The sequence below is a fragment of the Eutrigla gurnardus genome (genome assembly GCF_963514095.1).
Source record: "Eutrigla gurnardus genome assembly, chromosome: 11".
Classification (NCBI taxonomy): Eukaryota; Metazoa; Chordata; class Actinopteri; order Perciformes; family Triglidae; genus Eutrigla; species Eutrigla gurnardus.
Genome location: NC_139925.1, coordinates 3,639,547 through 3,654,930, shown reverse-complemented (window position 1 = coordinate 3,654,930; position 15,384 = coordinate 3,639,547). Strand labels below are relative to the sequence as shown.

Genomic DNA, 15,384 nt, shown 5'->3' with positions numbered 1-15,384 from the left:
GTGCTGTTCACTCTGCCAAGAAAAAAAAGTCCATATGAGCAAAAATAAAATGGTATTTGGGTCACTTTAAGTGTGGTCACAGCTGGACTTACAGATAACAGATGTGCACACGAAGCGCGCGGACGCCGCCGGACGTGAACACACCGGAGCGAAAAGTCGAGGCGGGGCGAAGTTTCTTTTCCTTTTTTTCTTCTCTCCGTGTGACGTTTCCGTCTCTCAGAAAGTCTCCAACATGCCTCGAGCATGACAGTAAACTGGTTGAGCTGGGTGACGGAGGAGGTGGAGGAGGAGGAGGTGGTGACGAAACAGAGCAATGTAACAGAAAAAGTTTCGACACCTGGACTTAGTAGCCGCGGCGCAGCTGTGGAGGAAAACATGGCGAAGCTGAAAGTTTAACCGGGACGAGAAGCTCGACGAGCGGCGGTGAGTGCGCCGAATCACGGCATATGTCTCTGTTATTATCATTATTATACACGCAGTTTAGATGTTAAACGTCCGGCGTTCTATCTATATATTATGTCACGGCGTTCCTAGTGGAGAAGAAGAAGGGGGGGGGGGGGGGGGGGGGGTCAACGCTTTACGTCACTAACACGTTTATTGTGTCATTTATTCCCTTCGCGTCGTCTTGTCAGGACATTTTGTGTTGTTTTTTTGGTGTTTTGTTTTCGCTTCCCATTTACGTGAATTTGCAAATGGAGACTTTTTGGGCAGAAGGAGAAGCCACACCCATAATTACCCATCTGTCCTGCGGTTACATTCCTCCCTTCCTCACTCATTCATCGTGCTGTATTTATATATATATATATACAGTATATACTTGTGTTCAGAAAGTCTGGTGAACGTAGAAGTACTGATTCAACTTCTTTACTCAAGTAAACGTAAAAAAGGCTCTGAAATGTACTCAAAGTATAAAGTAAAGCGAATTTACTTTCTACTTTTTTTGCAAGGGTCACTGAATCTTGCATTATATCAATAAGAAAAATCATCAAATGCAAAGTAACAAACCTGTTTTAAAAATGTATGGGAGTAGAAAGTACATGATATTTGTTTTAAACATTTAGAGAGTAAAAATAATGTACCGGTCCGGTAACTTTTTTTACATTATCAGGATAATCATGAATATCGACACATGCAGGCGTGGGATATGAAAAAATGTCATGATTATCCTGGAGAAAATAATTCATGATATCATCCCGATATATGGCTCATATTTACCCATACTGTTAATACTTAAAGTTCTCTCCTGTGTTATTTGTGTCTATAGTATTTAGATTATATATTATAGGACGCCTACAGCTGGGAATTAACACCAGCCAGCATGTTAGGGTGTGAATTATTAATTAATTCATTCATTCATTCATTCAAAACTCCCAAAAGAAGCTTAAAGACTAAACTTGTTATAGTTGAACAATAACTTACACAACCTTCCTTAATTACTCTGGAAATGTGGAAATGTCACATTCTGTTAAACAGAAGAGCAGGTTCAGAAACCTTTTCATAGTATTTAATTGTTATATTTGTACAAGTAAATAAATAGCTTCACCCTCCACTCCCTGGAGCTTCCAGTCGTCCAGATAAGATGATCGGTTATTGGTCCCACCACGGTTGGGGGGCGTTTGTAGCTTTACAGCAACAAAGCAAATACTGCAACACATCGCCATTTAAAATCTCTCAGGTAACCTGATACGTGGAGGACGGAGGAGGGCAAGAAAAAGGTCACGACACAAGAAAATCCTGACTTTACAGGCTGCAGACTGTGATTCTTTTTTCTCTGTCGATCATTTCCCCCCAAAATATGTCTGTAAATGATAAAAAACTTACCATCACAAGTTCACCAATCAATTTTAGGTCATCAGTCAATCAATTAGGTCATCAATCAGAAGTAATATAGCTTGTTCAGGGATGGGAAGATAAAAAAAACACAATAACAATCGTGGTGATTTTCCATTAACCCTCTGAGACCCATTGTAGCGGATACACTACAAAAGATCATGTTCAATTTTCAAAAAAAGTTTTAATAATTTTTTTTTTATAAAATGGGTAAAAATTCAAGGTGCATTTTTAATTTATTTTTAATGTATGGGCTAAAATCCCTTATTATAGTGTATAGAAGTATTTATTGAGTGATACACACAGTTTGCTGAGGTTGTGCTGATTCTGGGGATGTGTAATTTTATAGGGTAATACACAAAGGTATGACAAGACAGAAAGTTCTCTATGGGGGTCTCAGAGGGTTAATATCAGCAAGTATCACAAAAACACATTTACAGCATATATGCAGGGTGACCTTATGCCTTATCATTACCATATTTTAAATTGTTTGAATATTTGTTTTTGACTAAAATGGATGATAACCAAAAAAAAGGAGTGTCCTGTCTGTGATTCAATACACATCTAGTATGTATAGTGATTCCGGTGTGTTTTGGGGACGTTTTGAAGAGTTTTTAAGTTGCCCCTCCCCCTGTCTTCAGAGTACAGGATGGCACGTCGCTCCCAGTGTTCCTCTGCCGGGGATAACCCCCTCGACCCCAACTACCTCCCGCCCCACTACCGGGAAGAGTACCGCTTGGCTGTGGACGCGCTGATCGAGGAGGACGTGGAGGGATACTATCAGTTCCTCCAGAAAGCTGACGTGGTGGACTTCCTTTCCGCCCCCGAGATCCAGCACATCCAGAGCTCCGTTCAGGTCCCGCAGCAGAGCCTCAGCGCCGATCAGCATTTCCCGGAGATCGGAGGAGATGGCTCCTCCGACACTTACTGGCCGATTCACTCGGACCTGGACGCCCCGGGTTTGGACCTCGGCTGGCCTCAGCTGCACCCCTTCATCGGGCCCACGGAGGTCACCACGCTGGTCAACCCGCCGGAGCCCGACATGCCGAGCATCAAGGAGCAGGCCCGGCGGCTCATCAAGAACGCTCAGCAGGTTAGAGCTTTTTTAATTTCCCAACGGAGGGAGAGACGCTTCTCCCGACGGTGCCCTTTTCTTAATGTCCATCTTGTCTCTTCAGGTGGTTGCCATAGCGATGGACATGTTCACCGACGTCGACATGTTTTCGGATATTCTCGACGCGGCCACGAGGAACGTGGCCGTCTACATCATCCTGGACAAGCAGAACGCACATCACTTCGTCAATATGGTGTCCAACTGCAGAGTCAATCTGCAAACCATTCAAGTGAGTTTGCATATTTAATCGATCAAAAATCAGTTCAAATAACAACCGGAAACACAATAAAAACCACATTAGTCTTTACTTTTTCTTCGAATCCTCACACTCATCATCACAGCCCACTAAAGAAAGTCTTTAAAACAGTCTGAAGTCGTAGTAAATAACTAATAATTCATATTTATGGGGATTTTTTCTTTAAAAACAAAACAAAAACATCTGAAGAAAGTTATGAATTAATTTGAATAAGACTACAGAACATTAAACATGCTGATGCAATGTTATATTACTTATTTAAAAAGAATATTTTTGGTAATATTCTGTATTTTTGACAACTAATCCAGTAAAGAGCCCCAAACAAAGGAGAACTCTGTCTATTGTTTTATCAGTGTTTACATTCTGCTGTAGTTTTGTCTGGCTTTTGTCGCCACAATGTTTGACTTTTGTGTTTACTTTGTCTGTGAAAGCACTTTGAAATCTCTATTGTTAAAGTTAGATATAGGTTATTCCTCTGTGCTATGGATCACAACAAATACATCTTATTGAGGCTCACTCGTGTTCTCCTTTTATTTGATTTTACTTTGTTTATTTCACTGTCGTACTTTAGTCGATACTCACTGGAGCACCAAATGTTTATTATTCCGCAGCTAAAAATAGTCCACACCAAGTGCAGTGTTTTCTCCTGATTGAGAAACGGTTTGTGAACAATCTCCGTTCCTTCAGTAGGATGTAAATAGATGGTCTTGGCACTCAGAGCCACAGAATAGGGGAGTTCCAAAGTATTGAGTCATGGGGGGAATATAGAATATCCTTTAAAGGTCTTCGTCCATATCAACCAAACTTGTCAAGTTAGGTACAGTTTGTCTGTAGCTAGCGGTGACTCCATCATACAAACAAAATCCCTTAGCTTTCTGAAAATGTGGGGCTTCTGAGAATATATAGCTGAATATATATTTACATTACCTTGTTTGTCAGTACTTTATACGCTGTGTATTACAGGTCTGCTTTTACTTTACATGTTAGTTTTTGTTGTGTCGCAGTAACACTATAAATATGGTATATAAACTATACCATGCCAGTAATCTGGCACATGAACATCATGTCAATGTAAATTAATATAATGTGTATTTTCACTGATTTATACAATAAATACAGACAGTTTCCCATTAATAGAAGTCATTGCAGCTGCATGCTACTCTTCTTAAAAGAGCCCCTTTTCTAAGCGATGCTACCGCCCAGCAGCTCAAACATGACCACCACCTGATGGAAAACTGCAGCTTCATATTCATGTTGTTGGTGTTGTTTGATGTGTGTCTCTGCAGCTGTTGCGCGTGAGAACAGTGTCTGGCATGACGTATCACTGCCGCTCAGGGAAATCCTTCCAGGGTCAGATGATGGATCGCTTCTTGTTGACGGACTGCCGGGCTGTGCTGAGTGGAAACTACAGGTAAACAAGCGGCAACAGAAAGCCCGACTACAGTTCACACATTGTTTTGGTTTGTTTGTATACATGTCTGCCGTGAATGAAGTGTTTCTGTTCATGTCTCCTGTCCAGCTTCATGTGGTCTTATGAGAAGCTGCACCGCTGCATGGCCCACCTCTTCCTCGGACAACTGGTGAAGACCTTCGATGAAGAGTTTCGGATTCTGTTCGCTCAGTCGCATCCGCTGATTCTTGAAAATTTCGCTCCAGCGGATGAGTTCAGCATTTTACAAAAGAGGCCGTACCCGGGCGAAAGGATACTCTTTCGAGAGCAGAGGAAGTTTCAGGCGCCGGACGGCACTTACCTGGAGGAATGGCCGAGGCAGTCCTACGACGATCGCGTGGACACGGACTGGAGGGCGATGGCCCTGAAGAAGCAGGAGGCCAGGCACGCCCCTACAGACCTGTATGGTAGATTCACGCCCCAGCAGACCCGCATGGATCCGCCTTTTGATCCGGGCCCCTCCAGGGTGCCCATGATGGAAAATCTCGCCTTCAAACGTCACAGTTACGCCGAAGGCTCTCCCGGTCGATACTCTTACCCGTTCCTGCAGCAGGGACAGCCGGAGCCTGAGAACCAGGGAAGGCTGTTCCACAGGGGCCAGCAGCCTGGACCGGGACCAGGAAAAGAACTAGATTACGGTGGCAATGACAAGTTCTGGAACCAAGACTTTTATTCACCAGATCAGTACTCTGAGTCCGGTTTACCACAAGAAATGCAACCGCCCGATAACTTTGACCCTGTGCTTAACTATTTATCTTCCACCAGAAATGTTGACTTTGACCAAGGCTCAGAGAAATCACTACCTGCTACTTTAGAGCAGCCACACGCCTCAAATCTCACTGACCAAAAGCAGCTTCTACAGGAGCCTAACGCTGACCGCAAGGATCCCATGGTGAAACGTGGGCTAAGAAACTGGAGGATCAGCTCATACCTAAGTGCATATGATAATCCAGGAGAGGAAGGCCTGCCGTCGGCACCGCCTAACGCAGCAGATCCTTTTGAAGAGCCCTCGAACCCCTTACAGCAAACACCCGGCATAGATTTATCAGTCCCTAAAATCCCCAACGTGAGAGAGTTTAAGGTTCCTGCAATACCCCGGCCAAGTCACTTACCAAGTTACATCAAAACCACGACGCGAGAACAGCCAAAGAAGTTGCCCGATGAAGCAGCGGCAGCCGAGACGACATCGACGCCTTCCGAATCGTCGTCCTCGACCGAAGTGGAAAAGATGGAGGAAGCGGAGCAAAAGGAGCTGAAAACATCTGGACTTCGAAGGGAGGAATCGTTCCGTAGGAAACACAATGCAGCTGTACAAAGGAGCTCTAGGTTAAGATCCTCCCTGATATTCAGCTCTCTGGAGCAGCAGCATACTCCTCAAGATACCAAAACGGCTCTGGACGGTCAGGATGAGGAAAGTGAAAAAAACGAGTCAGGACAGACGAAACTACCGTTTGCTTCTCATGTTTTGGGACAAAGGAGGTCAACTCCAAGGGAACCCTTTGAATGGAGCCGTTACGTAAAGTCGGCCACCTTTGATAACTCTGCCACAGACCCGTCCAAACCAGATGATGGAACGGGCAAACAAGATGATAAAGATTCAGCAAAGATTTCAGAAGTACAAGAATCATTAAAACCACCAGATGAAGCTAAGCTGCCCAAAACCGACAGAGCAGAACAACCACCTGAATCTTTGCACACCACTCCATTGTTTGTAGATATGAATGATCCTGATATGAGGTTCGTGTTTTTCAAAGAGTTGGCAGCAAAACGCAGAGCTGCTAAGGCTGCAGAAGCTGAGAAAAGCAAAGAGAAGGCTCTGGTGCAACCTCCAGCTGAACTAAAAGACAACGCCACTGGTAAAAAGGAGGAACCTGTTCCAAAAGAAACATCGGCAAACATCTCTGACACTTCTGAGGGTTTATTACCCAAGAATGCTGGTGCAGAGGATGCAGGGAAAACCGTTTCAACAGTCAGTCTAACTTCAGATGCCAGTGATCAGAAGAGCAAGCATGCTAGTCAGGTCAAGACTGATCCCGACGCCTCCCAAAGCCGTCGACAAGAACAAACCAAAGATTCAGCTGATTCAGCGAAGGCAGAGCTGAAGAACAGCCAATCAGTAGCAAGTCTGCGTGTTTCTGCAGAAACAGGAGCACCTCAAAGCAAACCACCAGAACAGCCAAAGCCAACAACTCCTGCTGTAAAATCGCCACATACACCAGCTAGCGCTCCTCCTGCTAGTGCTCCTCCTGTTGCACAAGGTAGTGAAAGCCCACGCATTGATTCTAACTCAAAGGAGTCAGGTTCAATCACGCCCAGTTCAGCGGAGGTAACACCATCACCATCTTCTGCATCTGCTGCCAAATTACCTGAATCACTACAGTTAGGAACCAGCATCTCCTCACCGCCTCCACTACCTGAACAGCAAACCAGATCGGATTTGGGCTCTTCCAAGCCATCGGTCCAAAGCCCTTCTGCCGATCACATTCGGCCAGATTCTGGTTCACAGATTTCTTCACCCTCGAGCAGCGCTCCTCTTTCCTCTCCAGAAGAGACCAAGTCCCCTAAAGTCACCCTAGAAGATTCAAGCTCAACAATAACGTTGAGCACATCTTCCCCAAATGCACAGGAATGTGTACTCCCTTCAACGCCAGAACACTCGACGTCATCTGAGACCCTTTCAGCAGCTCACTCTGCTGGTTCAGAGCCAGACAAATCCTCATCACAGTCCAGTATGAAGAAAGACATTCCTGCATCAGAAAAGATTTCTGTTCCAGCAAACGGAGAGAAATCTGAGGATATAAAAGCTGTTAGCCCATGTTTACCTAAAGCATCTGACCTGGAAGGTAAATCTGCTCAAAATGAGACTATTACTCCCACGCCTTTAGCACCAGAGGCTCCACCCAAGCATTCAGGAACAAGTTCTCCTGTCCAGCCAGACTCCACTCCTGCTGCTCCCCAGTCAGAAAGACAAGCAACCCCTCCCGCCCAACTTAACCTAACAGGATCCGTCACTCCTGCTAAAACAGTATCGTCCCCTCCCACCGAGTCACATGGGTCGGTTTTGTCCCCTGAGGCTGAGAAAACATTGCAAAACCCCTCAGATACTAAGCAGAGTCCAACAAACACAACCAACACTCCACCACTCCCATCAGGCCCAGCTCAGCCCACCTCTACAGTCCCAACAGGGCCCACCTCTAAAGTCCCAACAGAACCCACCTCTACAGTCCCAAAAGAGCCCACCTCTACAGTCCCAACAGAACCCACCTCTACAGTCCCAACAGAACCCACCTCTACAGTCCCAAAAGAGCCCACCTCTACAGTCCCAACAGGGCCCACCTCTACAGTCCCAACAGGGCCCACCTCTAAAGTCCCAACAGAACCCACCTCTACAGTCCCAACGGAGCCCACCTCTACAGTCCCAACGGAGCCCACCTCTACAGTCCCAAAAGAGCCCACCTCTACAGTCCCAACAGGGCCCACCTCTACAGTCCCAACACAACCCACCTCTACAGTCCCAACAGAACCCACCTCTACAGTCCCAACAGAGCCCACCTCTACAGTCCCAACAGGGCCCACCTCTAAAGTCCCAACAGAGCCCACCTCTAAAGTCCCAACAGAGCCCACCTCTACAGTCCCAACAGAGCCCACCTCTACAGTCCCGGCTGAGCCCACCTCTAAAGTCCCAACAGAGCCCACCTCTAAAGTCCCAACAGAGCCCACCTCTACAGTCCCAACAGAGCCCACCTCAACAGTCCCAACAGGGCCCACCTCTAAAGTCCAAGCTGAACTGGATCTGGCATGCAAAACACCTCAATCGGTGACTTCCGAACCCCGACCTTCAGAGCCACCTGTATCAGCTGAAAATGGTCAAACGGACAGTCAGCATGAATCGCCTGAGCCGAGTGAGAGAAAACACGACGATACAGAGGCCATAAATGAGGCCAACAAACCTAACGAGAAAACGAACGAACGAGTAGAACAAAATAACTGCTCCGATCGGCCGGAGACGGCTTCGGATGAGGTCGTCCCTCCGTCGCCGCAGTCCAAGCAGCCGAAATCTCGCTACCAGTCGTCGACGGCCAACGTGCTCTCGAGCAGCAACCTCAGAGACGACACGAAGCTGCTCCTGGGGCAAATATCCGCCAACAACCAAAGCAGGAACGAAGCCGCCAAAGAGCTTCCCGTCACCGACGACGAGAAGGAAGACGAGGCCGACAAAAACGCCAAAAGGGAGAAGCAGAGGGGGATCGGGTCGCTCAACCGAGGCGATCCCAAGATGACTCAGGAGCGGGAGAAGCTGCTGGAGAGGATTCAGAGCATGAGGAAGGAGAGGAAAGTGTACAGTCGATTCGAGGTACGAATACATTAACATTAGCTGTTTGAATGCACCTTGTATCGCCCCTGTTGGGACTCATTTTGTGTCTCCCATTGATTTCACAGATGGCACCTTAATATGGGATCCAAAGGAAGTGTTGAGAAAGAAGCAAAGATGGAAGCTGAAAGGAAGACGATTTCTCACCAAAGACATTTAATAGAATAGATTCCTCATCTTATTCTACCGGAAACGAGGCACATAATGCAAAGAAGAGGAGACGGATCTGTATCGGTGCCACTGAACTTTTAAAGGTGATACAGACCGGATGTCCCCTTTACATGTGCCATGACCAAAAAAAGGACTCGTGGTTGATTCACCAATTTGCTACCAGAATGAAAAGGACTACAAGTGTGTGTGAGATCAAATATGACTGCGTGGGTAAAGTGCAATGTTAGCAACAGGTTGTTTCATCGATGAGGTCTTTTTTTTTTACAGTACTGACAGCTATTATGTTAATGTCAGTTGGCTTTGAGAGAACATTTGACATAAAAGTGTAATAGATGATCTAAGGTAGTAAATCTGAGTTGTGTATATTTTAGTATTTCACAACCATGTTAACAAATGTAGTGATATGAATGTGTGTTTGTGACACAAGCAAATATATAAATTCATATGCAAGTAGGACTGTTGTGGATCCGGTGTAAATAAATGGTCTTTTTTTTTTTTTTTTCATTTTATCTGAATCGCACGTGGAATTGTAAAAAAAAAAAAAAAACAGGAACAAACCAGATATTGAAACATATTTGCGGATTAAACTTGACGTACCTACAATATGAATATGTAGATCATTGCACACAATACACTGTACGTTGCTTTTTTTATGTTATTCATTAATCACTGAGGTAAAATTAAAATTTTCCAAGCTGCAACTGGTTGCCTTTAAAGGGCCAGTTCACCCAAATGACCTGGAACAAACGAACACAAGGGAAGTTTTTGTTCTCAAGCTACCCGATTGGCTAGAATCCACGAGGGTTAACTCAATAAATATATGGTTGTTATTACCACCATTGTAATTTGCTGAAACCAACCTTTAATTGTCTCTATGAATGTGTGAGAAAGTTGTCTTAAAGTTACACTTTTTGTCGTGGACTTATGAAACACTTCAGCCATTTGTAAATAAAATGTCTTTAAAATGTGTTTTTCTGACTTCTGTGAAATATGATTATGATTTTTGATGTGTGACATGATTCACTGAAATCATGACCTACTTCTGCAGCAAACACAAGGCATGACTTTATCCTATCTCACCACAACAGCCTCTCCTCTAGCGCCACCCTCTGGCCAAGTCAGTTAATCAATACCACCATGCAAATTCATTTCACACAAAATCAGAAACCAGAACTTAATATTGCCTTTCTTGGACCGAATGAAAGACTAAATTGTACAGGCTATAAATAATATTTCTATTTTTATTTTAATTCCTATTGAAAAGTGTGACTGTTTCTACAATTTGACAACAGAAATGTGTCAGAGGTCAAGGTCAGTTCCTAAACGCCCGACGCTGCAGAATCCTGAGAACTGGTCCGGATTCGCTTACTTAACTTGCCGGGACTTCGGCCGTCAAAGCCGCTACGGTGAATGGGATTGGCGACCCGGGTCACATGCTACATGGCATTGCTTATGAAAGAATGACTCCTGTGCTTCATGAGAAACAGTGGGCCGCTTGTCCCCCCGCGCCGTGTGAAAGCATCTCGATAAGCCCATTGCTGAAACACTAATCTGTAAAGAACCTTCGCTGCCAGAAGGAACGTCACGTTTGAAGGGGGACTAACTGAAGGAGAAGTTTAGCTCCAGTAGTTTTATTTGTATTTTTGCTGTATTTTAGAATGAGTGGGACGGTGAGGAGAGTGTACCACGCTGCAGCGTTCGGCTGGTACGCCTTCGTCGTGAAGAGTCTGGTCGCCAAGGATGGAGAGGAGCTGCCGCCGGGGATCTTCGTCTACGGGGGACCCTGGAAGTACCTCACGTTTTTGAATTTGGTGAGTACATCACACAGTATTCGTGTAAAATTCATCGCAGATTTAAAATACTTGTAATCTTTCAGTTGCTACAAATGTTGTTCTTCGGACTGGCGGTCCTGAACGATCTACAAGATGGGAAAAGGTCCGAGAGTCCTCTGAACAGATGTAAAGACCTTCTCTTCTCGGTGTTCGCCTTCCCCGTCGGCGTGGTGAGAAACATTTTCTATAAATCTTTTAATCGAGAAATTCATCACAGTTTGAGGTTTTAGCTAGAAGTTAATTTCCATATTTACACAAAATGATGTATTTGCATGTGTTGTCCTCTCCAAATAAAAATAAATAATTAAGACATGAACTCTGTGTTCTTATCCGTCTAGTTCGTTGTTCTACTCTTCTGGACGATCTTCGCCTACGACAGAGAGTTAGTCTACCCAGCTACCATCGACACCTTCTTCCCGCCCTGGATTAACCACGCCATGGTGACGATGTGCCACAATTGAACCAATCCCGATCCTCCTTTCATAAAGCATCACTCACAATGAGTCATTTCCCACCCTGTTTTTTTTTTCTCCCAGCATACATTTGTGCTTCCGGGTTTGCTTGGTGAAGTGCTGGTGCAGCCTCACGTGTACCCGCGGGCCGGACCGGCGCTGGCGGCGCTGGGAGGCGTCGGCGTGGCCTACTTGTCTTGGTGAGTTGAGTCATCAAACGCACGGCAGACGGGAAACAACGTGACAAAACATTCAATGGGCACGTTTATAGTATATATATATTTATATGTACTTTTACATTTTCATTATTGAAACCAAAGAGATGCTGACCGCAATAATAGAATATTGTGAATAAAAGTAAGGAAAGAAAAGACAGTCCAACTTTAAAAGTCACTCTATGTCACAAGATGAATAATTACATACATACGTACTTATATGACGTAACATTCACCTGCACACAGCGTCTTACATACATAGTCTACATACCTGCAGTATTACAACACGGAAAGGTTATGATCAAATCAATCTTTCATATATACACATATATCAACATATAATTGTGGCTCAAAGCACATCAGTGTTTACTTGAACTAGATAAAGTCAGTGCAGCAGGTTTTATATCCATTCACAATGCAAACCTAAGGGATAAAAGCTTCAAAGCTCAAGAGATTTAGTCATCAGCTCGATCATCTCCATGTGATCGTAGACGTGGATGATGAGGCCGATGTTCCAATAAAACATATCTGTTACAATCTGTGTCCTCGGTGGAATTTTCCAGTGAATATTTTTGCAACAAGACACGACAAGACAAGATGTTCCGACGAGATTAAGTGTCTGTTTTTTTCCCTTATTTCCTCTTTCTCTCTAAACCCGTTCTGCAGGATTATTTGGGTGTACTTGTCGGCCGGGATCTGGGTGTATCCCCTCCTCGCCCACTTCAGCACCGCCGGCCTGGTGGGCTTCTTCTTCTTCAACATGTCCGTGGTGACGGCGCTCTACGTGCTCGGAGACAAGCTCAACAGCCGCGTTTGGAGTAAGTTTAGTTTTTAGTTGAACACCACAGGATCACATGTTTAATGGGGTCTAACCTCTCTCTCTTCTTGTTTACTTTAGGGAAGGACATGAGCAAAATGACAACAAAAGCAAAATAATTCAGCCTCCCAGCTGCATGAAAAAGGTCAAACAGTAAGCCTTACCCTTTAAAGCCAGACTATGTAACTTTTTTTTAAAGAGGAAATAACACATTCTTCCTCTTTTCAAATGAAACATTTAAATCAGAAGCAATAATAATGAAAAAAAGGTCATTTTGCTGAAATAAATACACTCAGGGGGATTCATTGCTTCAACCTTTGCTGTTACAGTTAGCTAACCTTCGGTAAATATTGCTGTATAATACACTTCACCTATTTCAGCTAAATGCTAAACACAACAAACAACTGTTTAGCATGCAGCTACGTATCGTTTAAATGTCACATCTTTTTAGTTTCACTTTAAAAAGGGTCGCTCTGCCCTGAAATGGTGTTAGATGGTGTAACACGTATACCTCAGATGTAAGTCAGCCATCGGTATCCAGGTTAAGCACCGTGAGTTTCCTCTTCTGCACATAAGGGAAGTGACTAGTCCCAATTCATTGCCAAGTCATGTTTGACCTGATTAGAGTGCATTGTTTTGTTCGTGGAGAAGTCTGCAGGGCTGCAGGAAGAACTCGTGGTAATCCAAAAGACGATGCTGAAGAGAGTCTCGATGAGATCACAAATCCCCTGGTGAATCCGGGAACAGCCGCGTGCCGTTCATTTCTGCTTGTGTGTTTGGGTTAAATCAGGCAGCTTGCAGGTCTCTGTAGCCTTTGAGGTGGTGCAGATAGTTGGGATCGGCGTCCACCAACCCGACCGAAAGGATCTGGGCCAGTAAATGCACATCTTCTTCGCTCAGATCCTTCTGTTGAAAAGATGAGTGTTAAAATAGACTCAACCATCACAAATAACTGGTGTTTAACTTGGTACTCACTTTCTTGTTGCTGCCGGACGGTTCAAGTTGAGGCGTTTTTTGAGGTTTATTTCCCTGTCAAGGAAAAATAAATCATCATCATCATCATCATCATCATTTCGGAGAATCACAACACTTCCCTACACTTCCTCCAGCAGCTGTTTGTTTTCTTGTCTTTTAAAGTTTGATTTGTGTCTTGTTCTTCATCCAAATTACATTTTAAAAGAACAATAAATACAATTATTCACATGAGAAACTCACCTCTTTGAGTCCTTTTGAAAAGCACATTATGATGAAGAGAAGGCCGACAACGGTCTGAGGGCGTTAAGAGAAAACAAAGGTCAGTTATACAAACTGAAGGTCAAAGTCCTCATTAAAAGGATGATGTATTAAAGAAAGAAGCTGTTTTTACTTACTCCCAGTAACTGCAACATGTGGATTTCCCTCGTCGTGTCCTGCCTGAGAGCTGACTCGTAGCTTGTGTGAGCAGAATGAGTTCCTGCTGCTCTGAGACATCAGACCAGTAAGTCACAAAGAACCGGCCGTACAGGAAGCACTGCATTTCAGCGAGCACCTGCTCTTCCAATAGAAACATGTTAATGGTCACATGTGCTGTTACGCACATTCCTGCGTAAAACGGGCTGTTGTTTATGGAAAGAGGGCCATCATCGCCCTTCAGTGGTTACACTGTCTGACGTTTGTAATGTGTCTGTCACCTACAAAAACAAGTAAGAACGCAAAGAGAAGCGTCACGACTGGCTGAGGAGGTGTAATTTTAGATTTGAATGAGAAACAGATGAATCATCACAATTCCTGCACCTCACGTAATCTGGAGGTGGAGTGATCCAGAGCAATAATGTTGGTTAAAATGCTATAACATAACCAAAAATCTGTGTTTTACTCGTTTATTCATCAAATACTATCCCATTGAATGAAAGCCCTCTGTGTGACGCTGCCCACTAAAAGCTTAATGGTAATTTTATATACTTTTACTCCAGGATAAGAAGGGAATACTTTGCTCCACAATATTTGTTGTAGTTACTTTTATTTTTCTAATAAAATATGATGAGTCTTTACAATAGACTCAATACAGTATATTTGTATAATACCCAATATTTCAATTTAGCTTATTTTTTATTTTTACCTGCTACAAGATTAAAATGCTGCTTAAATGTGGATAAGTGAGTATAAACAATCCAATGTTTAATCACTGTAGCTTTTCTCTGGGGTCAATTTTAATAGAACAATATATATATATATATATATATATATATATATATATATATATATAATATTTAATATTTTACATACGTTTGACATTATGAATTTGAACAACTGAATTATTCAGCTGTTTTTTAATAATATATATTTGAACTTTTCTTTTCTGTGGTATCTTTAAATATTGGAATATTGTTTTTTTAAGTTTATTGTCTGTAGCATATTTTACTGTGTTATAGTGAATTTAAATATTTATATCATGTCGCGCGAGTGACTGCACTGACGCGCATGCGCAGAGGTGAGACGAAGCAAAAACAAATACTCCGTTACTACACTGTAAGTAAAATGTTCAGCTATCTGTACTTTACTTGAGTATTTATTATTGTGTTGTGTTTAACTTTCCCTGCCTAGATTTAAACAAATATGTATACTTTCTACTCACGTTTTCAAAACAGGCTCGTTACTTTAGTTTTAAAGCATTTGAGGGGAATTATAGATTATATTTTTCTTATTCATATGACGCGAGATTCAGTAAGCCTTGCAAAAAAACAGGTTGTAGAAATGTCCTTCATAGTGATACTTTTTACTTTATATTTTGAGTACATTTCAGAGCCTGTACTTTTTTTACTTTTACTTTTTAAGGAAGAACCAGTACTACTTTCACCACTCGAGTGGAGAAGCTGTTGACACATATGCGCATGCG

The 15,384-nt window shown here is 43.4% G+C and overlaps 2 protein-coding genes and 1 long non-coding RNA gene across 3 annotated transcripts; 2 read left to right on the top strand and 1 right to left on the bottom strand.

Moving 5' to 3' along the window:
* Nucleotides 1-226: 226 nt before the first annotated feature.
* Nucleotides 227-10,162, top strand: fam83ha (family with sequence similarity 83 member Ha). The gene is made up of 6 exons (XM_084021223.1): nucleotides 227-423; nucleotides 2,472-2,923; nucleotides 3,009-3,173; nucleotides 4,487-4,611; nucleotides 4,720-9,004; nucleotides 9,091-10,162. Exons 2-6 carry the CDS (start codon nucleotides 2,480-2,482, stop codon nucleotides 9,100-9,102), a joined length of 5,031 nt encoding a protein of 1,676 aa, XP_083877349.1. The 5' UTR covers nucleotides 227-423; nucleotides 2,472-2,479; the 3' UTR covers nucleotides 9,103-10,162.
* A 406-nt stretch (nucleotides 10,163-10,568) lies between these two features.
* LOC311020902 (androgen-dependent TFPI-regulating protein) lies at nucleotides 10,569-12,565 on the top strand. The gene is made up of 5 exons (XM_084021164.1): nucleotides 10,569-11,004; nucleotides 11,070-11,195; nucleotides 11,364-11,465; nucleotides 11,562-11,677; nucleotides 12,359-12,565. Exons 1-5 carry the CDS (start codon nucleotides 10,852-10,854, stop codon nucleotides 12,525-12,527), a joined length of 666 nt encoding a protein of 221 aa, XP_083877290.1. The 5' UTR covers nucleotides 10,569-10,851; the 3' UTR covers nucleotides 12,528-12,565.
* Nucleotides 12,566-12,710: 145 nt separating this feature from the next.
* LOC311020901 lies at nucleotides 12,711-14,082 on the bottom strand. Its single transcript, XR_014597951.1, has 4 exons — nucleotides 13,880-14,082; nucleotides 13,725-13,778; nucleotides 13,485-13,538; nucleotides 12,711-13,415 (listed from the first exon to the last, which is right to left on the bottom strand). It is a non-coding gene; the product is annotated as an uncharacterized lncRNA (long non-coding RNA).
* Nucleotides 14,083-15,384: the final 1,302 nt, after the last annotated feature.

Excerpts from the sequence above, each read along its gene's own strand:
- fam83ha (XM_084021223.1), top strand. The coding sequence starts at position 2,480 with ATGGCACGTCGCTCCCAGTGTTCCTCTGCCGGGGATAACCCCCTCGAC. Across the intron at positions 2,924-3,008 it reads TCATCAAGAACGCTCAGCAG|GTGGTTGCCATAGCGATGGA; the intron begins GTTAGAGCTTTT and ends TTGTCTCTTCAG. Across the intron at positions 4,612-4,719 it reads GTGCTGAGTGGAAACTACAG|CTTCATGTGGTCTTATGAGA; the intron begins GTAAACAAGCGG and ends TCTCCTGTCCAG.
- LOC311020902 (XM_084021164.1), top strand. The coding sequence starts at position 10,852 with ATGAGTGGGACGGTGAGGAGAGTGTACCACGCTGCAGCGTTCGGCTGG. Across the intron at positions 11,466-11,561 it reads CCTGGATTAACCACGCCATG|CATACATTTGTGCTTCCGGG; the intron begins GTGACGATGTGC and ends TTTTTCTCCCAG. Across the intron at positions 11,678-12,358 it reads GGCGTGGCCTACTTGTCTTG|GATTATTTGGGTGTACTTGT; the intron begins GTGAGTTGAGTC and ends CCCGTTCTGCAG.